Raw genomic sequence first — 26,951 nt, 5'->3', positions numbered from 1 at the left:
CTGTCCAACCTCGGGGGTTTTCTCCGGGCACTCCAGTTTCCTCCCACTACTAAAGACCCATACACGCAAGTGAATCAATGAAATAAAAATTGGACCATATGTTGGTCCCGAAATGACATAGTTTGTGTCAAGTGGATGTTAAACCTCATTCTGTCTCTCCTATTGATTCTCATAACCATCTCCCTGCCTAATACGGTGTGTGAAGGTATATGTGACAAGGAGTGGAGTGTTTCTTCTACAGGATTTCTATTTAAATTACCTACTGATAAACCATATAAAACCTAAAAAAAAGTGTGAATATGTAGGTCCTATGCAAGATGTTAACCCACTATATGATATTAAACCTTAATTCCTCTTTCATAATTTTATAATTGGGTTTAAATTCGCAAGACTATTGTGAAAGTTATGAATTTCATAAAGTGATTTAAAATAATGGTTTCACATTTGATAGTCATTTGATGAGCTAAATAAATAAAAAAAAATGATTTAAGATGCTTCCAAATGTATTGATTTTCTTTTGTGTAAAAAGATAATTGATTATTTGTTTAGGGTTAGCGTTCATTGTTTGTAAACAATCATGTATCATATGTAATATCTTTTTTTTAGGTTGAATAAAATATTTATTTATAATTGTTCCTTTATTATTTTGTAATAAATAGATTTGATGTGATATGTCACATGACAACTTTATAATAAAGAGGGGTGGGGTGGGGGGTGGATGGACGAATTGTTAGCATGTGCGTGTTGTATCATATGGTCTGTCATTTAGTCAACTGGTGTGGTTTCGATTCCCGGTTGTATGCGACAAGAAGTAGGATCGCCTGTCCAACCTCGTGGGTTTTCCGTAGGTCCTGCAGTTTTCTCCCACTGCTAAAGCGAATTATTGAAATAAAATTGAACCAGTTGTTAGTCCCAAAATGACCTAGTTTGTGCCGAGTAGAAGTTAAACCCCATTTCTCTCTCTCTATAATTTTATATTTCTGAATCAGAGACATGGGCTTTGAATTAAGTTTCATGGCAACCAAAGCTATAAAACCCCATATAATATAGACCTCAGAATGTATCTGCCGATTTATACGAAATAAAATGAAATGAAATGGGGTTTAACGTCCTACTGTTCTCCTCCTATACTGGGCTAATGAAGACGGGCATACGCCATACAGTGTGCTATTAGGGACATTTGCCCTGGCAGCGGCACTATCGCCTACTCTTATATCGAATTCCAACTGCCAGGGGATCTTTTATGTGCATTCCAATATATACACGGGACCCTGGTTTCTTCTCATCCGAAGGACTAGACAGCTGTCCTTGTCTGGCCCTCCATAATTTATACGAAGGTGCTATAAAGGGCATATTTACACAGAAGATAAAGTGACAAATTCAACCCAAAGGACTATGTTATAAATATACCTGTTCTTAGTGTTTAACGTCCGCTTCCACCACACCTGATATCCCAGATAACTTGTCTTATTTTCATTTTTATAATCTTAGCCCAGCCGTAGGGGTCTTTCCAGTGGGAAGAAACTGGAGTACCCGGAGTAAACCCACGAGGTTGAGAAAGCGCCCCTATCTCCAAACAACGTAGGCTCACACCAAGGATCGAAACTACAAACGCAAGCCAGAGGTGACCGGCCATCTAGAGGTTGAAGCGCAACACTCTAGACCACTGGGCCATCCCGACCCCCAAGATTTATTATAAATCAGACGTGATGTGCAACAGACTTCATTTTAGCCGTTCTACTGCCTATTGTGTGATTAGTCCATAAAGATTTGTAAACTCTACGTTCCTACTGTCGTGCGATGTGATACGTACGATGTGTTACGGTAGGATTGTCCCTATTGAGTTCACTATCTGATATTGATCCTAATCCAGTAAATATTGCAGGCTAGCAATGGCACCGAGAGTTGATCGTGGTCTGGATTAGTTTATAATGTCTAATTAATAATTTAGATAACATTTCAGGTCTAAAGAAAGACCTGCAATAGGCAGATTTAGCTCTTGCATAATGTATGTTAAGCCCTTTGCAAAATTATCTATTAGGCTACCCTGAATAAGGATCAGTCATTATGTCGAAGCCGTGACTAAATCAACGAAAATAATATTTAGTTTTTTAAATATAAACATAGATATGAATTGTGATATTATATTAATATCAAATTACTTGTACATGAGTGAACATAACATTGACAGATAACATTATATAGCAACCAACCAACATTTTGAATGGTGGCTTTCAAGTTTTCATTGACTAAGTGGGTAAAACGCTGGATCGCTAGCCTGAAGGTCGGGTGTTCGATCCCTGCATTGGTCGAGAAAGTTCATCCCGATTTTCCTGCGTGGTTTTCCCTTGTCAGTAATGCAAGACGGAGGGCCAGCTGTCTAGTCGATCGGATGGGTCGAAAAACCGAGGTCCCTTGTACACATAGGCGTGCACGTAAAAGATCCCTTGGCAGTTGGAATTCGATATAAGAGTAGGCCATAGCGCCGCTGCCCGGGCAAAATTTCCCTCATAGCACACTGTATTGCGTATGCCCGTCTTCATTAGCCCAGTTTAGGAGCAGAACAGTAGGACGTTAAACTCCAATTCATTTCAAGTTTTCAGGGTCAATAACTCAGAATACAATTGATTGGCAAGACTGAACTTTGACCCGACTACGCCTTATGATTAGCCAAATAATCCCGGTAAGTTTGAAAATAAAAACCCATCTAAATACATGTTTTCGGTGTCAGGGTCAGTGACTCTACAAATAATCATTCCTGCGATTTTTTTTTAAACTCGCATATACTGTGCCTTATGATTAGCCTAATAATCCCGGTAAGTTTGAAAACAAAACCCCATCTAAATACAGGTTTTCGGTGTCAGGGGCAGTAACTCTGCAAATAATCTTTCCTCCGATAGTTTTTTTTTAAAAATTGCATATTCTGTGGATCGTAGAGTGTTTCGGTGACAGGGGCATTAACTTAATTTGAACAGAAAAATCGCAAGTAATGTGGATGGACCCACGGACGGAAGGGGTGGCGACAATATACTTCCATAAGAAATGTAGGCGTATAAAAAATATATTTCTAAAAATATAATCCTATAAATGTTAATGGTCCTATATAAAATAGAAAATTATCTTATATTCTGTTAAAATGTACACATGACCTAGTTTGTGTTTCGAGTGGACGGAGCCCTCACCCCCCCCCCTCTCTCTCTCTCTCTCTCTCTCTCTCTCTCTCTCCCTCTTATTTTATTTTCTTGAAAACGTTGAAATTGTTGTTCCATAAGTATGTATTATAGTTTATAGGCCTATAACAGTGTTGCTGGAATCGAAAGTAGAAATATACACTAGAAACTATTTTAATAGCTAATCACTGACAGTACAATATCATTTCCTGCACATTATACCAAGAAACGATTTGATCTAGGTCCACTGTATAAAAAATAATATAACCAAAAATATCTATGCATGGTGATTTCTAGCTTCATCGTCGCCATTCAACAGCACCATTTCTTCCGGTTTCAGTGGTTTCTCAATATTAAGTTCCAGTCCAACCACAGATTTCTCTGACTTTTCAACCTGAATAATAAAACATAAAACGTTAAAGAGGGAGAGAAAGAGGGAAGTGGGGTTTAACGTCCACTCGACACAAACTAGGTCATTTCGGGACCATCACATGGTTCGATTTTATTTCAATAATTCGCTTGCGCGTAGGAGTCTATAGCAGTGGGAGGAAACCGATCGAAGGACCCGAAGAAACCCCACGAGGTTGGACAGGCGACCCTACTCCTTGTCACGTACAAACGAGAATCGAAACCACGCCAGTTGATTCAGTGACAGACCTGCGTGATACAACGCGCACACGATAACCCTCCGGTCATCCAATAGTGCACATACATATAATATTGTGTTTTGGTGACCCGGTCGGGTTCTTTTTCCTCATGCAAAATTATGTGTAATACTATTTGATAATTTATGCGAAATAGTATTGGACGAGTATAGTTGCATCAGAATGCACGACTTATTATTTGATAGATACATATGTTTTATTAATTATTCTCCATTTCAAAAAATATTAGCTATGGTATTCTGAAACGCATATTAAATGAAATGAAATGGGGTTTAACGTCCTACTGTTCTGCTCCTAACCTGGGCTAATGAAGACGGGCATACGCCACAGTGTTCTATGAGGGAAATCAACCCCGGTCAGCGGCGCTACGGCCTACTCTTATATCGAATTCCAAGTGCCAAGTGATATTTTACGTGCACGCCAATGTGTACACGGGACCTCGGTTTTTCGTCCCATCCGAACGACTAGACACGCAAATTAAAATTGTTTTTGAAATATTGTGACAATAACAGAACATGGGGTCTAACTAAAGACAAAGAATGGAGAAATATGATGGCTGGAATAATATTATCTTTCATATTATTGATTCTAACTTCATAAAAATATATATAGGACGTATGTGCTGGTTATTGTGATACGCTAACTAAGCTATAGATTAATGAACATGTTGGTCATTTACATTTTTCTTTGTTATAAAACATATATATATTTGTTGACCAAATCAGGTAACAACCCCTGTCGATCGATATTCAGTTTGGGGTGCATGTCCTTTCCATATTGAGAACTTAGCTGTTATCGGTCTTTAGATTAAGACCTCAAACAAAGGAATAGGCACCTATAAAATAAAGTGGGGAAATAACATTCGAGAGAGCCCACCCCGCCGGTCCTACCAGCCATTTAGTTATTTGAGACTAGGAAGAATTGTGTATAACGCTTCCAGTTTATAGAAATAGACTATTTAAGAAAAGAACCTGAACTGTAGTTGTAATTTCGTCACGGAAAACAACACAACGTGAAGATTAAAGATCTGATAGTACTACACATGGGCCTGAGTGCAGTTTGATATTAGATTAATGTCATACCTTTGTTTTAGTAAAATCTAAATCACAACGAAGGTAATGTCTGATGACATCAGGTAAGCAACCCGTTAGTTTGGGTACAAAAGGTAGTATATAACGTGTATCTAAATCTTTATGTGCCATAGGACCTGTAAAAAACATATTTATTAACATATAAAATAAAACTCGGGAGTATGAAGAGGCCAATCTGATTAAAACACAGAACCTATTTCGTTTCTTTTTTTTTTTTTTTATAGTTCCAATGCTGTAATGCTGTAAGTAAAACTAATTCTTCAAATATATCTATCCAAAAGTATCAAAACACAGATCCTATTTCGTTTCGTTTTTTATAGTTCAAAATTTCGTTTTTCTTTTTTTTTTTTTACTACACTAGGATCTGGAAGAGTTGTTATATTACCGGCGTTTTGGTTGAAGTGAGGGATAAGCCAATGAAACGGTCTGTTACGGCGACTTCTTGGCTTGCCATGCACGGCACTGTGGCTAAACCACTAGAAACGTCAAACGCCGATTGATTAATCAATGTCTGGCGTCTTAAGGTCAAAAGCCGCCCCTACGACCCCTGACACGACCTTCGAGTACACCTTGTCAGATCTTCATGTAGTGTAGCTCAACGAAAGTATAAAAAAAAACGAAACGAAATATAGATCTGTATTTTAATCAAATTGTTGAAGAGGCCTACTTTCCCTTTTATTGAAATGAAATGAAATGGGAGTTTAATATCCTACTGTTCTGCTCCGACTGGGCTAATGAAGACGGGTATATGCTATACAGTGTGCTATGAGGGAAATTTTGCCCGGGCAGCGGCGCTACGGCCTACTCGTATTTCGATTTCAACTGTCATGGGTTCTTTTACATGCACACCAATGTGTACTCGGTACCTCGTTTTTTGTCCCGGGCTGCCCGGGCAGCGGCGCTACGGCCTACTCGTATTTCGATTTCAACTGTCATGGGTTCTTTTACATGCACACCAATGTGTACTCGGTACCTCGTTTTTTGTCCCATCCGAACAACCCTTTTCCTATATAGTAGGTACCAATGTTGCCCCTGTTTAAAAACTGAAATGAATATCACAGACACAGTAAGCACTCCGAAATAGGGTTTTATGACGGCGTCGTTTGGTCATGCCTTTATGGACAACTTGATTTCCAGATTGGGGTTCGTCGACGCCGGAAATGCGTTTGTCGGACACATTTATCTACCAATCACAATTGAGAAATAATGTTAACCCATACTTTTGTTACAACAACTATTCCTATATGGCTGGGTGGTTAAGACGCTGGCTCGCTAGCCTAGAGGTCGGGTGTTCGATCCCTGCATTGGCCGAGAAAGTTCCTCCAGATTTTCCGACGTGGTTTCCCCCTTGTCAGTGATGCAGGACGGAGGGCCTGTCAAGGACAGTTGTCTAGTCATTCGGATGAGACGAAAAACCGAGGTCCCGTGTATACATTGGAATGCACGTAAAAGATCCCTTGGCAGTTGGAATTCGATATAAGAGTAGGCGATAGTGCCGCTGCCCGGGCAAAATTTCCCTCATGGCACACTGCATGGCGTATGACCGTCTCCATTAGCCCAGGTTAGGAGCAGAACAGTAGAACTTTAAACCCCATTTCATTTACTATTCCTATAACGAAATGAAATGAAATGGGGTTTAACGTCCTACTGTTCTGCTCCGATTATGCTACAGAAGAAAGACATTGCCCATACATTGTGTTTTGAGGGAAATTTTGTCCGAGAGCGACAATTATAACTGCCAAGGGATCTTTTACGTGCACATCAATGTGTACATGGGATCTCGGTGAACTCATCCGAACGACTATACGTTGTCCCTTGCCAGGCCCGCTGAAAAGGGGAATCATGCCGGGATGGAACACAGGACATACAGTTTAGAGAGTCAACAACTTACTCATTGAGTCACCGCGGTTCATTAGTGTTAAAAATAGCCGCTCATTTGTTAAAAAAGCCAGAGAGAGAGAGAGAGAGAGAGAGAGAGAGAGAGAGAGAGAGATGGGGTTTAACGTCCACTCGACACAAACTAGGTCATTTCGGGACTAGCATATGGTTTTTAATTTTATTTCAATAATTCCCTTGCGCGTAGGGGTCTTTAGCAGTGGGAGGAAACCGGAGGACCCGGAGAAAACCCACGAGGTTGGACAGGCGACCCTACTCCTTGCCACGTACAACCGGGGATTCGAAACCACGCCAGTCGACTCAATGACAGACTTTATGATACAGCGCGCGCAGGCTAACCATTCAGCCATCCTCCCGACCCCTACAGTTAAGAGAGTCAACAACTTACTCATTGAGTCACCGCGGTTCTTTAGTGTTAAAAATAGCCGTTCATTTGTTAAAAAAAGCTACAGTAGTATTATAGAATGATGTGCCATTGCATAATAAGACAATGGTATCTGAAGAGTATATAATACAGACCAGTTAAAAGACTTAATGTTGAACCGACCACCATGGCCGTTATAACACCAATAGCACCAAACCATGTATAGGACAAGGAATACATTTTATCTAAACCCTGTCTGAAACAGAAAGAAATGTTGATTTAATAAATCTAGGAAACGAAAAAAAGTTTTAATTTCTATGTATGCGAACACTTCAATAACTGTAGCAGGGTATTAATTTACACAACTGGGGCCTGAGTCCACAAAGTATTCTCAGATTTAAAGGAGCTAAATCGCTAATATTTGGGACCTAGAAATTGACCCAAATGGGTAGCAACGCATATAATAATGTAATCTGATTGTATATAAACTGATTTACATTCAATTGTTTCCGTTTTGACTTTTAATTTCAAATCAGTTATGTCCAGCGAAATACGGCCAGTGTCTCAAGTTCTCAACCCTATAGCAATTTCTAGCGTCTGGTTATTCCAGTCTATTGAGCAGGTTGTCCAGTTGAATATGTCTAGCCTCGTTCTTTCTGGTCGCTTGTTGCAAATGACGCTAAAACGCACTATGGTACACGATCCAAATGCATACACTTTGAAAATACGAATTATTTGTCAATTCAAATCAACATTGATGTTGTGATCTTACCAGGAAAAGGCAAGCTTTTGATATCCAATATTTAAGACAAAATAAACATTTTACCATTTTCAGTTTCAGCGCCATTTGTAACAAGGGACTCGAAGAACGAGGCTCGACATTTTCCACAAGTCATGTCAAACGGTGACGCCATATTCTTAACTGGAAGGCATGTGTAATAAATACTTTCGATGTAGACTGGAATAACCAGACGCTAGGGATTGCCATTCGATTGAGACTTTGGCGTATTTCACCGAACATAGCTGATTTGAAATTAGAGTAAAAAAGGGAAACGATTGAATGTAAATCAGTTTATATTCATTCATATTACATTATATGCGTTGCGACTCATTTATGTCAATATCTAGGTCCAAATTATTAGGTCCTTTAAGTCTGAGAATGCTTTATGAACTCAGGATTGGTTCTTGAAGTTTTCTGTTCAGAAAATCAATAATAACATCTATGACATATCAATAATAACATCTATGACATATCTTTCATTGTCGGTCAGGTGTTCTGGGCTCTACTGACAACCAATATTCTTGTCGGTTCTTGCCCATGATTGATAAGACTCGAATGTTAGACTTCGAGAGAGAGAGAGAGAGGGGGGACAGGCGATCCTACTGCTTGTCACATACAACCGGGGAATCGAAACCACGCCAGTTGACTCAATGACACACCTTTTGATACAATGCGCACACACTAACCATTCGGTTATCCAGCCCCCAAGGAGATTTAGAAATGGGTGTCATAAGACATTTTGTAATTAAGAATATTATAGGTAAAGGCTATGGTCCTTAAGACCATATCGTATGTTTAACTAATTATTTGGTTCACACTTTCTATAGAGTCAAATCACACGTACTTAATGAATGTGAGTGATATATTTATATATATAAAAACAGAGGTATTTTGGTAAAATTCTTACCATTGTCAAAATATCCATAAAATACTATCTTGGTTATGACATGTGCTTGGTAGACCAAATAAGGTAATGTTCTCCCCCCTCCCCCCCCACACCCCCGGTCTTTGGAGAATGGGGATGTTTATTCCATATTTGGGAAGGAAATTAACGCCAAGATCAGGCTATTAGGGGTTTATAAAAGAGGGTGTTGAGCGAAATGCATTAGAGCTCACCCAGATATTCGGAGCAGCTATCATCTATGCTTTATTAAGATCGAAGCCAACCAGTTTAACAATAAAATTGGAGAAGCGAACTGACCTGTAGTTTTATTTATGATCACAAAGGAAACACAACAAGGAAGTCTGTTATTACTACACTTACGGTTCAATGCTTTGAGTGACATCTTCAATGGTAGTTGTAGTGTACATGTCTTCACCACGTGATGTGAGGTTACTGATAGTCATGTTGATAGCCCATGTCGAGTTATCTATTAAACATTGGTCAGTTGGTGCCGCAGGTAACCATGGTTCCTTTCGAAGTGTCTTGGAGAAGCTGGAACCGATTCCCAGCCATGTACATAATATGACACTCAACAGTGTCCCCACCATAGCACCCTTTTAATAGAGAGAAAAAATAGGGTTTAACGTCCAGCCGACACAAACCAGGTAGTTTAGGACTAACATATGGTTCAATTTTATATCAAAAATTCGCTTTCGCGTAGGGTCTTTAGCAGTGGAAAGAAACCAAAGGACTCGGAGAAAACCCACGAGGTTAGTCAGGCGACCCTACTTCTTGTCACGTACAACCGGGGATTCGAGCACATTAAACAATAGAGAAAAGAAATGGGGTTTTACGTCCTACTTTTCTGCACCGTCTGGGCATACATCATGCAGTGTGTTTGAGCGGAGGGGCTCCGGCCTACACTTATTTACTTATTTAGAATTCCAGCTCTCAACGGTTCTGTAACGTGCACGGCGTTTCCTCCTATCCGAACGATCAGGGGAAACCACGCCGGAAAACACCAAGGAACTTTCTCGACCAACACCGGAAGCGAACAAGGATCCAGACCTCGTCCTTAGCGGCTCAGCAGCTTACTCACTGAGCCACCGCGGCTCCAAATAGAGATACAATTATTGCTGTCGATTATTAGGCCACCGGCAAAACAAATGTATCATTTGTAATACAATGGTGTACCTATGGGTGTTGCTGGATATTGGGTACGCCTAATAACTGCCTTATTCCGGAAAAATATGACGCCAGTGTTATAGTATGATAGCAGAATTCGCAATAGATGGCAATTAATTTGTTTCTTATGAATAATCCTTCTCTTGAGTATTCGGAAAAAATATTTTTGTGGTTCGACCAATCTGATTAAAATACAGATCTATATTTCATTTCGGTTTTTTTATACTTTTGATGGCTCACGCTTCACGAAGATTTGTCCGGTTGTAGTAAAAGGACGTGTCAGGGGTCATACGAGCGACTTTTGACCCTATGACGTCAGACATTGATTAATCAATCAGCGTTGACGTTTCTAGGGGTTTACCCACAGTTCCGTCCACAGAACGCTAATAACTCACCGTAACAGACCGTTTCTTTGGCTAATTCCTCACATGAACTAGGACGCCTGTTATATAACAACTCTTCCAGTTCCTTATAGTGTTGTGAAGACAAGTAAAACGAAATTTTGAACTATAAAAAACGAAACGAAATAGGATCTGTGTTTTAATCAGATTGTGGTTCGACATACTGATGGACAACATAAACAAGTTAGTCACGCCAGATCAAGAGTAATGGCCATAGTTATTATTTACCTTGACGTTACCCCAAGGGAACAGAGCCCCCAGTAAAAACAAGCCAGTAAGAGGTCCAGAAAACGCTGATATAAGTGTACCGGCTATCTGAAAATATATTTAAAAAGAAATTTAAAGGGGAATTGTGGGGGATTAGATAAAGAGTTGGCAGTTCTCGCTATTATATTTAAAACTAGAACATGCTGAAAATTTCAGTCAAATTGCTCCACTCTGAACCGAGATATTAGGTTTTGAAATTTAGGCTAGCCTGGCTAGCCTCGATCATCATTATGAAGGCGGTACGATACAAGACAAAGTCTCGATCATTGATTTTTACGTTTAATTATTTTTCAAAAAACGTATTCCAATCCGCTAAATATCACAGGCTAGCGAGGACAACGTGAGTTGGTTATGGTCTGGATAAGTTAATTAATGTCTAATTAATAATTTAGATAACATTTCAGGCCTAAAGAAAGATCTGCAATGGGCAATGCGCTTGCATAATGTATGTTTGATAATTTATATAACATTTCAGGCCTAAAGAAAGACCTGCAATAGGCAAATTTAGCGCTTGCATAATGTATGTTTAAGATAAGTAAAAACTGGTGTTTATTTCCAGTATTATACCAATCTAGATGTTGTACTTATCAATTGGCTATGCTATAGAAATACATTTGAATATTTCTACATGATGTAGCCTAGTTTACCATTCTACTCACGGAGAACTGTGTACTCTAAGAATAGATCCCAATTTGTTTCACAGAGATATTGCGAAGACTAACAGCTCTGTAAAAGATGACTGCTTTATCATGTGACGTTTCATCACGCGGCGTCAATCATTGGCTTTATGGCGCGTGCTGTGTTTACATAAGACGCTACTAGTACGGGCAGAATGGAGCCTTTTACTCATTTTACATACACATTTACACTAATTAGGGCATATTTTTACCTACATATACTTGAAACACCTTTATTTATTTTTCTAAGGCTTAAAAAAATGTTTTAATTTAATTTGCAGAAGGAAAAAAGTTAATATTTGGGTCTCATTAAGTCGCACCGATGTCACCCCTATCAGTGATTGTAGCGGACTAGCGAATATTCACCTCTGATCAGTGTGAATAGATCTCTGTCCTAAATGCAGAGATACAGCGTAGGTTTCGTTCGGTAGTTTACCCTGCCCTTGTAGCACCATGGGCCTTTCAGTCAGACGTGGAGAGCGGACGTTTAACAAACCCGTCGCCACATCCTACGTACGACCCATGCATCTTTTCTTACTACATATCTTAATAGCCTTGTGATCGTCTAGAATTTGTCTCTAGCTGTCTTTGCTCCTGCTTCACGTTGTGTATTTACTTCTTACTGTTTTCCGACGTTTGTCTTCTCTGTAGTTATAACAATGCAACAGTTCATTTTTACGTTTGTATATCATAGCTCCTTACATATGGATACAAGCATAGTATAGATTACAATAATAAAGTCATTCTCAAACACTAGCAGACTTGGCGAATCTACTGACAGAAACTGTTACATCTTTCCCCTTCTGGAATCAAGCTGTTGTCTGACAATCGCCCACCAATATGATAGTTTTGTAGCTTTGGGTTTTGGACCTTCAATTATCTAATTGGTCAAATATGATGTAAATAATTACAGAGATTGGTCAAACTAAACCAAATGATGCAATAGGTAAATTTCCAGTCACATGTTTTTTGACACAATCTATCCTTGAACTTAGACCCTTTTTCCTGTTATTCTCACACTATTTCATAAACAATTAATTTGCGTTTTAAATCAACTCATACCATAGCTAATATACTGACAATAGAGAATAATTTGTAAAGATACAAATATTGATTAAACCATCTTATATCTCTATTCCTTGTCTATAAATTTAAAAACAATGTCGCAACGACGATATTACTACACCCTTTGTAGTCTTCAATTTTATTTTTATCTCCGGGAAATCTAAAGCTAGCATGTTTATTTCCAAAAGATGATCTTTGATAACTTGATTTAAAAAAAACAGATTTACAATGACTACAAAGATTATGATGTATATCGTGATATTTACCTGTGTCATTGTCCCACCAACCTGTGCTATCATATAGGCCACACCACAAGCAACTACGGCTGATACAATAACTATAAAAATAAACGTGCATTGTGTCAATCTGTTTCACAGAGTATTACGAGAGTCTTCTAATATCTCTGTAAAAGATGACTGTGTTCAACACGTGACGTCTCATCACGCGGCGTCAATCATTGGCTCTGTAGGAGGGAAAGATATAATTGTGGCTCATCAAGTCGCTTCGATGTCATCCTCATCTGTGATTGTAGCGGCCTAGCGAATATTCACTGCTGATCAGTTTGGCATAGTGTATGTAAAGATAATTTGTCAATTCTGATAGGCTCACAAGGAACAGACATCGAATGCACCATTTAAATATATTTTATCACTGAAAAGCTAATCAACGAAAATTCCTGACAGGATTTCCCCGAGTGAGAGTGAGAGAGAGAGTTTAACGTCCACTCGACACAAACTGGGTCATTTCGGGACTAACATATGGTTCAATTTTATTTCAATAATTCGCTTGCACGTAGGGTCTTTAGCAGTGGAAGGAAACCGCGGGGCAAACATATGGTTCAATTTTATTTCAGGGGTCTTTAGCATTGGGAAGCAACCGGAGGACCCGGAGAAAATCCACGCAGTTTGTTATTAGTTGAATACTCTCTCTCTCTCTCTCTCTCTCTCTCTCACTCGGGGAAATCCTGTCTTTTTCAAAAACAAATTGGGGTGTCGTGTTCGAAACCGTGTGCGCTTACTTTTTCTAGAACACTTATCACCACTTAATACTTTTTGTTTTATCACAAAGTCACACTACCAGACAGGCTACGTCTAGTCGAGTAGAAACAAGATATTTTAGAATCATAAGTTATTGTGGATTACCTGAAATTTTTGCGATAACAGTATATTTGATTTCAGACAAGGCACTAAATTTTGGTATCTCTTTTACTATATCTTCCAGAATGATAGCCGACAAACTGCTTAATCCTGTTGATAGAGTGCTGAAAAGAGAAATGCGACGGAATGTATGTTGCTGAATCTACTGAAGGCAACAGGTAAGCAGGAAATGAAATGAAATGGGGTTTAACGGCCTACTGTTATGCTCCGACTGGGCCAGTGAAGTCGTGCATACACCATACAGTGTAATTTTGCCCGGGCAGCGGCACAATGGCCTACGCTTATATCGAATTCCAACTGTCAAGGGATCTTTTACGTGCATGCCAATGTATACACGGGACCTCGGTTTTCCGTCCCACCCGAACGACTAGAGAGTTGTCCTTGTCAGGCCGTCCTTCCTCCACCACTGACAAGGATGAACCACGTTGGAAAATGCCGATGAACTTTCTTGGAATCGAACACGAGACCTCCAGAATAGCGAGCCAGCACCTTACTGGCTTAGCCACCGTGGATCCCCATGTAAGACGGATGTTAAACCACATTCCAATCATTCAATATCATCCCACTTTAAGTGAATTAGAACATTAGAGCTCAATTTGTTTTTATATTTTTAAGCGATGAGAGGATTATCTTATGAAATTTAGTAGGCTGATTGAGATTGTATTGGAACCCTTTCAGAAAAATAAAGCGCTTTTGGCAAAAGAGTTATTCTCAATACATTTTTCATTTCTTATTTAAAGTAACTTTTATTTTATTAAAAATGAACTATTGTTATTCAATTGACCTTGATGGAAACACTGGGTCAATATAAAGGACTTTGCAATGGTTGAATTGCTGTCAAAAAATGATGTATCACTACGCCATAATGTTCAGTAAAAGTTAAATCTACAGCGAAGAATTATATTTATCTATTTGTGCATGTAAGAAGGGATTGGGTGAAAAATAAAATCTCCTACTCGTCTTTTTTGATATCAAAAAAGACTGGTAGGAGATTCTCTATATATAACATTTCAAGCCTAACGAAAATGCGACAAAACGGGTAACAGTATGAAAAGACAAAAACAATGAAAAAACTAATCGTCTGTTCTTATTTGAATTTGAAATCAAATATTTTAAATTTGGCATCAAACAAAGCAGACCTTCTGTGGTGCCTCCATTATCAGGATGCCCTAAGTACGTTCTTATTTCGCATAATGGTTAATACATCACTTGACGCAAAAGTAAGGCCCACGTAAAATGGTTCAATTTGAGTCAGACATTAAACCCCATTTCATTTTCTTGTAGGTATAAGAATGAAACTTGCCTTAGAGAAGCACTAAACAGGGATGCTAAAAAGAGTCCCGGCATGCCTGGTAACTCTCGGAACATGTCCATTACCATAAATGGAATGATCTAAAAACAAAATATATAATCTGAACTTCTAGCACGTGGAATATATAAACAGGTTCTATATATAAATAGATATTACAAAGATACAGATCGATATTACAAAGATACAAACAAAACAGGAATAACCAACATGGCTACCTGGGATTGGAGGGAAACACTAAGTTCGTTCCTGTAACTAATCCTCGCACATACATCCAAGAATGAAGACGTAGATAATGGCGATTCTCGTAGTCAGAGTAAGCGAATTGAGCGGTTCTTTGTATATCACAATGAAATGAAGTGAAATTGGGTTTAACGTCCAAGTGTTCTGCTCCGACTGGGCCAATGAAGACGGGCATACGCCGTACAGTGTGATATGATGGAAAATTTGCCTGGGCAGCAGCACTATGGCCTACTCTTATATCGAATTCCAACTGTCAGGGGATCTTTTACATTCATGCCAATGTGTACACGGTACCTCGTTTTTTTGTCCCATTGGCTTTCTGAATAACCGACTTTTCAGTCAATATGTGTAGCTACTATTTCTGATGTAAAATTCATTTCCAATCTAAATGTCAACATAAAATCTCAAATTTGATATAAATAAATGTGTTTCTGTATCATAATGCATACTTTTCAACTGACACACCCACCTTTTTTTCTTTTTTTTTTTCAATGCTATAACGGAAATCGACAAAATGTTAAAATTTTCCCACTTGAACAAAAGGAAGTTAAACCCTATTTCATTACATTTCCAAATGTTAAAAATTGTGAATTTTTATCTATGCAAGAATTGAAAAGTGGTAGTCACCAACCCTATCTTACCTGGTTAGGGTCGGATATCTGGTCGGATTCTAATGGATCGCATCTCAGCGTTGTATAATAGGAATAAGCCACAACACCTTCATATGCCGCCAGAGACAGAGCAATGAAATGACTGGGCGTCGTAATTAATAACATTCTGCATTATAAAAATAAATGTTAAGTCAATCTGATTAAAACACAGATCCTATTTCGTTTCGTTTTTTATAGTTCTAAATTTCGTTTTACTTGTCTTTACTACACTAGGATCTGGAAGAGTTCTAGTTGATGTGAGAAGCTAGCCAATGAAACGGTCTGTTACGGTGAGTTCTTGGCGTTCTCTGCACGGAACGGTGGGTAAACTCCTATAAACGTCAACGCTGATTGATCAATCAATGTCTGAGGTCAAAAGCCGCTCGTACGACCCCTGACGCGATCTTCCAGTACAACTGATCAGATCTTCATGTAGTGTAGGTCATCGAAAGTATACAAAAAACGAAACGAAATATAGATCTGTATTTTAATCAGATTGTTAATAATCAGACAGTTGTCATTAGGTTGGTGTAATCAATAGTGATAATTTATGAGTATTATATTTAGTCAGGTTTTTACACTGGCAGTGGCATCTATCTTTACAACTATTTACATAAATACATACCAATTAAAGATACATTATGGGAGATTAGATAAAGAGCTGGCAGTTCGCACAAAAATAGTTAAAAACTAGATAATGTAAAGGGAATTTGCTGAAAATATCAGTCAAATTGATCCACTCTGAACCGAGATTTTAGCGATTAAATTTTCAGCCTAGCCTCGATCATCATTACTCAATTCGATACTATAAAATATATAGTCTCGATTATCCATTTCTTGATTTAATCATGAATGAGCGTAGAGCGGAAGATCGGATCCTAATCCAGTAAAAATCGCAGGCTAGCGATGACATCGATAGTTGGTTATGGTCTGGATAAGTTAATTAATGTCTAATTAATAATTTTTATAATATTTCAGGTCTAAAGAAAGGCCTGTAGTAGGCAGATCAAGCTCTTGCATAATGTATGTTTAATGATCGTACTTATATTTGTGAAATTGTAGGTTCTTCAAAGGGGGGGGGGGGAATAAGATTGGCTGAAATGTCTTTCTTACTTGTAGGCGTCTTTAAGGGTTGGTGTTGAAGATATTCTCTGGCAGGTGGATTGGTTAAATGCGAATCCGAGTCCACGGACAAGACTTCCAAAATATAAACCCCAGAATGTATGTCTAATTGTGGGATCTAGATCAAATCTATAAAGAAGGTTAAATACAGTGTAAGAAATGGTGTTAATATCATAGTCTACTTACCGTTACCTGCATTGGCAGAGAAAGTTCATCGGGATTTTCCGACGTGGTTTCCCCTTGTCAGTGGTGCAGAACGGAATGCACGTAAAAGATCCCTTGGCAGTTGGAATTCGATGTAAGAGTAGGCGATAGTGCCGCTGCCCGGGCAAAATTTCCCTCATGGCACAATGTATGGCGTATGCCCGTCTTCATTAGCCCAGTTCGGTGCAGAAGAGTAGGACGTTAAACCCCATTTCATTTCATTTCATTACTTAGCGTTACTTGGTAAATTTAATACTTTTTAAAAATATCACAATATCTCCAAATTCGTATAACCCACTATCATTTAAATACAGAAATGGAATAAAATGAAATGGGGTTTAACGTCCTACTGTTCTGCTCCGAACTGGGCTAATGAAGACGGGCATACGCCATCAGTGTGCTATGAGGGGCATTTTGCCCGGACAGCTATAAGAATATCCTTGTAATATTCTTTTTAAATTTATAGACAAGGAATAGAGATATAAGATGGTTTAAACAATATTTGTATCTTTACAAATTATTCTCTATTGTCAGTATATTAGCCATGGTATGAGTTTATTTAAAACGCCCATTAGTTGTTTATGAAATAGTGTGAAAATAACAGGAAAGAGGGTCTAAGTTCAAGGATAGATTGTGTCATAAAACATGTGACTGGAAATTTACCTATTGCATCATTTGGTTTAGTTTGACCAATCTCTGTAATTATTTACATCATATTTGACCAATTAGATAACTGAAGGTCCAAAACCCAAAGCTACAAAACTATCATATTGGTGGGCGATTGTCAGACAACAGCTTGATTCCAGAAGGGGAAAGATGTAACAGTTTCTATCAGCAGACTCGCCCAATCTGCCTGGCTAGTGTTTGAGAATGACTTTATTATTGTAATCTATGCTATGCTTGTATCCGGTTATAATATGATATATAAAATGTTAAAATGAACTGTTGCATTGTTATAACTACCGAGAAGACAAACGTCTTAAGAAAACAGTAAGAAGTAAATACACAACGTGAAGCAGAAGTAAAGACAGCTAGAGACAAATTCACAAGGCTAGTAAGATATGTAGTAAGGAAAGATGCATGGGTCATGCGTAGGATGTGGCGACCGGTTTCCATCTCCCGCTCTCCATGTCTGACAGAAGACCCACGATGCTACACAGCGGCACTAGGCCTACTCTTATATGAAATTCCAATGAAAATCAAATGAAATGGGACTAATGAAGACGGGCATACGCCATAAAGTGTACTATGAGAAAAAGTTTGCACGGGCAGCGGCGCTACGGCCTCCTCTTATATCGGATTCCAACTGCCAAGGGATCTTTTACGTGCACGCCAATGGGTACATGGACCTCGGTTTTTCGTCCCATCCGAACAACTAAATAGCTGTCCTTGCCAAGCCCTGTGTCTTGCATCACGCCGGAAAATCTGGATGAACTTTCTCAGTCAATGCAAGGGTTGAACACCCGGCCTCCAGGCAGGGCCGTAACAAGCTCAGAGCAACAAGGGGGGGGGGGCGGTAAGTGTTCTCAGGGGTTCTGTAAAATTGACGGACAATGTATATATATTTTTTTTATGGTCGAAATTTTTTCCACGGGCCTGCCTCCAGGCTAGCGAACAAGCTTCGACTTACCCACTTAGCCACCATAACCCCCACTTTAAAATACAGTACAAATCACTTTCTCGTGTATTAATCTGTTAATGCCGAGTTACTAGATTTCGCCAAATTCTTCCATACGGTTCTGCACAGGCTGGACTAATGAAGACGGGCATACAGTGTACTATGAGGGAAATTTCGACTAAACAGCGGCTCTACGGGCTACTCTTATACTGAATTCCAACTGCCAAGGGTTCTTTTACGTGTACTCTAATGTGTACATGGGACCTCGGCTTTTCGTCCCACCCGAACGTCTATGCGTTTTCCTGAACCACTGACAATGGGGAACCACGTCGGAAAATCTCGATGAACTTTCTCCACCAACATCAGGATGGAGCACGAGTCCTCCAGGTTAGCGAGCTAACGTCTTACTCGCTGAGTTAGTGCGACTGCCTCGTCCAAAAGACATGGACAAAAGCAACCTTTATACATGTACATGTTTTCCGACGTGGTTTCCCCTTGTTAAGGGTGCAGGAAGGAGGACCTGAAAAGGACAGTTGTCTAGTCTCTCGGATGGGACGAAACACCGAGGTCTCGTGTACACATTGGCGTTCATGTAAAAGATCTCTTGGCAGTTGGAATTCGATGTAAGAGTAGGCCGTAGTGCCGCTGTCCGTGCAAACTTTCTCTCATGGTACACTTTATGGCGTAGGCCCGTCTTCATTAGTCCCATTTCATTTCATTTTCATTTCATGCATGTACATACGTTCGGCAAGGATAAAACAATTAGAGATACATTAGTTAATAGTTTAATAAAGAGTTAGCCATTCTTGCTATAATAATTCAAAAATAGAAGATAAAAAGAGAAAATGTTGAAAATTTCAGTCAAATTACTTTATTCTGAACGGAGTTGTCACTGTTGGAAGTTTTGACTAGAAATAGGCATCAACTGTGTCTACGAGGATTGTCGATCGTCTGATTGACAGACGATAACTCCAACCACATATTCTCGATTGTCAAGTAACATTCTCAATGGCTATGGTAGCCTCGCTCGGTAGGCTTTTCATCACTAGTTTCCGGTAGTAACGTCAGTGACTAACGGTAAACGTTAGCTTGGTCGGCCATTTCTTGATTTAATTTTAAATGGACGACTGTTTAAATCCAAGTCATCCGAGGGTCAACAGGGTTGATTTTGAGCTTGTCAGGTAAATAAAGGTCTAATTAATAATTTTTATAACATGTGCAGCCTATAGAAAGACTTGCGCTAGACAGATTTAGCTCTTGCATAATGTATGTTTAAATTAAAAACAACACTTACACAAAGAAATTCATTCTCGCTCCTTCTTCGGCTGTATCCCAAACAGCTTTTGGTCCACCAGAGTACATCGTTCCCTGCAGGAATAAAAATAAATATACGTGTATTAGGCTTTTCGCACATTTGAATTAGATGTATATATATTCATCTTAATTTGAGAAAATAATTGAATTATTGACCAAACAGTACTTAATAATAATAATAATAATAACCGTTTTCTATAGCGCTGAACATTCAGTCAGTCTGACTGCTCTGTGGCGCTTTACGATGTAGATATGATTATAAAAAAACCATACATGTATATACAAATAAACAACAAAATACAAAGGAATAGTCAAGTTACAATATACCTTTATCAAAATAGCAAAGCAGCCACTAAACATAACTATAGCTTGAAAAACATCCGTCCAAACAACAGCTTTTAAACCGCCCTTTAATTCAAAGATATTGGTTATTAGTTGAATATTCCTCTCTCTCTCTCTCTCTCTCTTTCTCTCTCTCTCACACACACACACACACAAACCAGGTCATGTCGGAAATGACATATGGTTCAATATTATTTCAATAATTTGCTTGCGCGTAGGGCTCTTTGGGAATAGGAGGAAACAGGAGGTCCGGGAGAAAAACCCACGAGGTTGGATAGGCAGCCCTACTCCTTGTCACGTACTAGCGTGGAATCGAAACCACGCCAGTTAACTCAAAGACAGACCGCGTGATCTAACGCGCTCGCATTAACCCCCAACATCTCGCCCCTCTCACAAACACAATAGCTTTGACCGATATTGCCTTAAATGAGCTAAATCGCTAATATTTGGGATCTAGACATTGACACAAATGGGTCGAAACGCATATAATAATGTAATATGATTGTATATAAACTGATTTATATTCAATCGTTTCCGTTTTTACTCTAATTTCAAATCAGTTATGTTCGGCGAAATACTCCAGAAGTCTCAACCGAATGGCAACCTCTAGCGTCTGGTTATTCCAGTCTAGTATTTATTGCGCATGCTCTCCAGATAAGAATATGACGTCATCGTTTGACATGGCTTGTGGAATATGTCTAGTCGCGGTCTGCGAGTCTATTGTTACAAATGGCGCTGAAACGCATTATGGTACACGATTCGTGTACCAATGGTAAAATGTTTATTTTGTCTTAAATATTGGATATCAGAAGCCCATCTTTTCCTGGTAAGATCACAACATCAATGTTGATTTAAATTGACAAATAATTCGTGATTTCAATATCGAAGATTTTGGATGATATTGAGTTAGAGACTTAGCTACTTTAAGGCTGTTCTTATTGCAGGACCCCAAGATATGTTAACAGTTGGTTAATCTCGATTAATAACTGCTTTTCTTTTAGTACATGTTAAGTTGTGTCAAGATAAACGATCAGACCCGATTTTAAGGTGGTCTAAGTGACTCGGAAAATATAAGTTGTCATGAAAAAAGGCAATGGAAATAAGATGGGAATCCTTTTTTTAAAATTTGCAACCCTTGAAATATCCAGAGCGTTTGCTAATCCAAAAGGTATCATATTTAACTCAAAAATGTAAATGTTGGTTTTTCGTTTCATTTATCGCATTACGATTTGCCATATCAAATACATACGCTAAACTATCAAAGAATCACAACGTCAAACATCTCTACTCACTAAATTAAACAGGGTTTAAGCCTGAATTTTACACATAAAATCTAAAAATACTTACGATTGATGTATAAATTGCCGCCGCAAAAGCTATCAGGGCAATAGAGGCACCTTTGGGAAACCCGGTTACTGAAAGCAAACCGTAAGAGGAAATATAATATGAGTTGATGGCTTACGTCCGCTTTCACCTATGTTTCATTTTAAATACTTGGGTCAAGCTAATAACATTTTTTTTTATGCCTGTATGATTTTAAAGGGCAGTGATTTTCAGCCAGTATGCAGCGAGATCTTCCTAAGTGTGCCGCGAAATTTAAAGGCACACTAAGAAAATGCCAAAAAAACACATGATCCCAATTGACTATTGGCTGATAAGTTCATAGCTGTGTTTTTCTTTATTTAGAATAAGACATTCTATGTTTCTATGACTAGTATCTGTCTACGGTTGTATGCCGTATGACTATTCATATTTAGTCAGGTGTGCCGCTATTTTTTCTTGCGTTCCAAGGTGGGCCGTTGGCAAAAAAAGGTTGAGAATCACTGTTATAGGTAGAGTGAAAATTCATAATATTTATATAATATTCATAATAATCGACACATTTAATATTTACCTGCTTCTAAAGCTATCCCGGGACCAAATAATACAATACCCATATACCATAGCTGAATAATAAAAACATCCATTATAATTAAAGAAAGGGACACATTTACAAATTTCTGAAAACTTACAATGATCTAAGACAAGTGCGTAATTTAATTGCATTCTCCAGTGTGAATCATTTGGAAGTTGAATTTAGCATAAAGAATATATTGTTTGCTTCTGAGTAAAATACAGATCTATATTTCGTTTCGTTTTATACTTTGGGTGGCCTATAATCTGACAAGTTGTACTTGAAGGTCGTGTCAGGGGGTCATACGAGCGGCTTTTGACCCTATGACGTCAGACATTGATTAATCAATCAGCTTTGACGCTTTTAGTGGCTTACCCACAGTTCCGTGCATGGCTCGCCAAGAAGTCGTCGTAACAGACCGTTTCATTGGCTGATCCCTCACTTCAACCCAAAACACCGGTAATATAATAACTTTTCCAGATCCTAGTGTAGTAAAGACAAGTCAAACAAAATTTTGAACTAAAAAACGAAACGAAATAGGATCTATGCTTATAAGTGTCTTAAACGTGTTACCAAGCAATAATATGAAATTTAATAAAGTCCACTATTCCATTAGCAACCATAGATGTTCCAATTGCTTACCGTTGTCAGCACGCCTAAAATGGTACCAAACATTCGTACAATTTTACTTTTAAAACGGAGTTCTAGATACTGTAATGATACAAAAATACTAGTGGAAGTAAATACATTCAGTGATCTAGAAATATAATATCTTGTTTGGTACACAACACAAACTTACGGACAGGGCACAATATATGAACACCACAAACAACAAATGCAAATATCAAATAATATCTTGTTTGATATGTAATAGAAAGTACATGGGGGGGGGCGTACTACTTATAAACAATTATTCAAGACAAACCCACGGACAGGACACAATATATAGACAACAAACACACATATTGGATCCAGTAAGAAACTGTAAAATGTGTCTTGTTGGACTGGTTGGAAAAGCGACCCTACTCCTTATCACGTACAACCGGGGAATAGAAACCGCGCCAGTTGACTCAATGACAGACCTTATGATACAGCGTGCACTAACCACCCCCTCCCCGATGTTATAAAGGTTCTTAATAATTCTGTGAAACAAAATGAAATGTAGTAAATTGCATAGACGACGTCTATCTTAGTCCAGTATTCTGAAAATCTTTTTCGAAAAATATAAAAACTTAGCGCCAAACTTCCAAAAGTCACCATTGTAGTAGTGTGGGGATAATAACTTTTATATGAGAGAGGGAGAGGGAGAGAGGGGGGCGGGGTAACGTCCAATCGACATAAACTAGATCATTTCGAGACTAACATATGTTTGAATTTTATTTCCATAATTCGCTTGCGCGTATAGGGGTCTTTAGCAGTGGGAGGAAACCGAAAGACCCGGAGAAAACCCACGAGGAACTTTTATATATAAGATGGAGGTCGTGTCGGTGTCAGGAAACTCACAGCTTGTATACATGTAAATAACCTAACACTTGTATATGCCATGCAGACGATCTGTGTAGTTAATAAAGTTCTGTTCTGTTCTAAACAATTATTTTCCGGCGTGGTCCCCCCCCCCCTTGTCAGTGATGCAGAACGGAGTGCCTGACAAGGACAGCTGTCTAGTCGTTCGGATGGCGTTACACGTAAAAGATCCCTTGACAGTTGGATTTCGATATAAGAGTAGGCCGTAGTGCCGCTGTCCGGGCAAAATTTCCCTAATAGCACACTGTATGGCGTATGCCCGTCTTCATTAGCCCAGTTCGAGCAGAACAGTAGGTTGTTAAACCCCATTTCATTTCATTTCTAAACAATACGCCAAAGTTCGGTGACTGAGTTAAATGATTTTGTTGAGCATTTTCGAACAGTTCAATATAATGAGCTTAAACTTACAGAAAATAACAACGGGTTATTATTTTTACATTTTGACGTGTGTTTTTGATTGCTTGACTTTCATAGTAAAATGTAGTTTGACTTTTACCTTTTACAGATAGAGGTTGTTGCAGTTTTTTACACATGGCTCTGAATTAAATAGGGTTCCTGGCTTTGAATTAAATAGGGTTCCTGACTCTGAATTAAATAGGGTTCCTATGTAAAACTGTTACATGAAGATTACGTTGACAGAATTTCAAAGGCTGTGACATTATGACTGGTCACACAATCTCAAAAACTCAAAGGCTGGGGCATTATGACTGTTCACACAATCTCAAAGGCTGGGGTTATGCTGGGGAAGAAAGACTTCACGGAAAAAACCCTCGACAGAAAAATCTCGGCCTGCCGGGCTCGGTTTTTCTTTTTCTCGGGTTTTTTCCGTGAGTCTTTTTTTCCCCCAGCATAACCCCAGTCTTGTGCTTTATCCTACACATATAAACTTGTAAATTGCTAACCTCATAAATGCTTGTGATTTTTAAGGGGTGAATTAATGGTACTATCAGACACATGCTAATCCAATTAGCAGTAAAAAATCCAAGGTTTGCCATAATCCATTGCACTCCATAAACGTAAACCTCGGCAGGAACTCCTAACATCATTATCGAGGACTCGAAAGACACCAGTAGCGAAATGGCTACCGGCATAAAACTCATCTTACGCCCTCCGACCAGGTACTCCGACGTCGTTCTTTGTCTGTCACCGCTAAGCGCATAGTATATACCAATACCGATGGATATAAGAATTGTAACACTGAATATTACGAAGTCCGCAACATGAAATCTGTGGGTATCACTCATGGTGCAAAACAGGCGTCGAACTCAAACTAGAAAACATCAGATTATGATTATTAGAATTCTTTATTTTAATTACAAATATTATTATTTTTATTAGAATTTTTTATTTTAATTACAAATATCATTTTATGATTATTTAGAATTCTTTATCTTAATTACAGATATTATTTTATGAATATTAGAATTCTTTATTTTAATTACAAATACTATAGTGTTTATTAGAATTCTTTATTTTAATTACAGATAATATTTTATGATTATTACAATTCTTTATTTTAATTACAGATATCATTTTATGAATATTAGAATTCTTTATTTTAATTACAAATATCATTACGATTATTAGAATTCTTTATCTTAATCAAAGATGAAATGCAAAATAATGGCAGTATAAAACTATACTGATTTAATTTAAAATAATCATTTCCATCTGGCCACTTTCTGGGAGATAACATTCTCTCTTTTTTTCAGATTAAAGAAATAATGCAATATTTTTTTCTTCCTGAACAAATTTAATTATCACTTGTTTAAAAAAAAGTTATTTTTTAAACGTTTAAAATTCAGAATACTTGAGAATATCTTTGTAGCATTAATACAGCTAAAATATTACTCACCCAAAATTTCCAACGTTTTAACAGGAGAACAAGTGGAGCAACTATGGCTCAGCTTAAAATTTGCTTAAGCTGATTGTATGCACACATTACGCCCCTTAATATCCATGACGTATGATAAATCATGGTGATAACGCATATATTATTAAAACTGACTAACATATTCTATGCTTCCTATGCACGAGGTTCACTGTGGGGACAGGGTATAGTGACAATCTGAACGACAGACTCACCCTACCTGCAGAGAAGTGACTCTGACACAGTGAATAACCATGATATCCATATGACGTTATCTAAACGTCACAGGTCATGAGGTCACATCAACAAACAAATGTAAACACCATCATTATGATCATTATCAACATTACAAGACACAATGTTACATTGTAAACAATAGCCTTCTTGCAGCCTTTAAGGACTGTATAATCCGTCTTATCGCTTCTTCCAATGTTTTTGCACCAAAATAACATCATCTACAACTCTAGATTTGACGTCGGCATATTGGCACTATTTCGTGCTTCGGACGTGTCTATTTCAGATATACACAATCAATTCTGTTAACGTTTTTAGCGCGGGGATTGACTAAAAGTTTATTTATTTCAGTTCTAAACAAAAATTTAAAACTTTAACGCAATTTTAAAAAAATAGCCAAATTCTGGCTGGGATTACTGAGCAAAATGGCCATTCACTGTATACGTGCGAAAAAAAAGCCAGCTACCATTTAATTTTCGTACGTTAGTTACGTACGGGCATAGTGAAAGACAAAAGTGGTTGGGGAGTTGTAGAGACTGGCCTGGTTTATCATTTGATTAATTCCATCTGCCTATAAGATGAAAACGTAGCGTCGGGTGGATCTAAGAAGATATAGGAGGTAATTATTATAATATAACCACAATGTATCGGACCTGGGCCTGGGTTAGGGAAGAAAGTGGTAGGAGGGAAGTGGTGGGGGGGCAGCAAATGTTTGGGTGACCATAAAATTCGAGTATGGTCATCATAGCCTAAGTCAGTTACTAGGGTCTGTAATAAATTAACAGTTGACAAACCAGAAGTGACTCGACTTTCCAATCAGAATTTGGAACGCTTAGTAAAAAAAAAAGTTATACTCAGCATACTGAAGTCAAATTTAAAGTTGCAATTTCATATTTTTAAGTTATATTTTTAAAATTTATTAAAATAAAGCCTTAAAATAGATGGTATCTATAAACAGGCTTACCTTGTTAAAGAATAATCCTATTAATCCTATAATTCACTATTGCCAGTTGAGAAATTGGCAA

The 26,951-nt window shown here is 38.2% G+C and overlaps 1 protein-coding gene across 1 annotated transcript; it reads right to left on the bottom strand.

Annotated features, from left to right (window-relative positions):
- Positions 1–3,328: 3,328 nt before the first annotated feature.
- On the bottom strand, positions 3,329–25,769 carry LOC126815095 (sodium-dependent multivitamin transporter). Its single transcript, XM_050540636.2, has 17 exons — positions 25,678–25,769; positions 24,725–25,092; positions 22,941–23,009; positions 22,299–22,350; positions 21,752–21,819; positions 20,390–20,470; positions 20,043–20,116; positions 16,918–17,055; positions 15,796–15,931; positions 14,906–14,994; positions 13,588–13,706; positions 12,712–12,782; positions 10,665–10,751; positions 9,232–9,464; positions 7,342–7,442; positions 4,918–5,042; positions 3,329–3,564 (listed from the first exon to the last, which is right to left on the bottom strand). The coding sequence occupies exons 2-17, from the start codon at positions 25,064–25,066 to the stop codon at positions 3,448–3,450; spliced, it is 1,902 nt and encodes a 633-aa protein (XP_050396593.1). The 5' UTR covers positions 25,067–25,092; positions 25,678–25,769; the 3' UTR covers positions 3,329–3,447.
- Between the last annotated feature and the right edge of the window lie 1,182 nt (positions 25,770–26,951).

Source organism: Patella vulgata, chromosome 1 (assembly GCF_932274485.2).
Source record: "Patella vulgata chromosome 1, xgPatVulg1.2, whole genome shotgun sequence".
Lineage (NCBI taxonomy): Eukaryota > Metazoa > Mollusca > Gastropoda > Patellidae > Patella > Patella vulgata.
The sequence above is the reverse complement of the archived record's forward strand: the minus strand, read 5'-3'. Positions and strand labels throughout refer to the sequence as shown.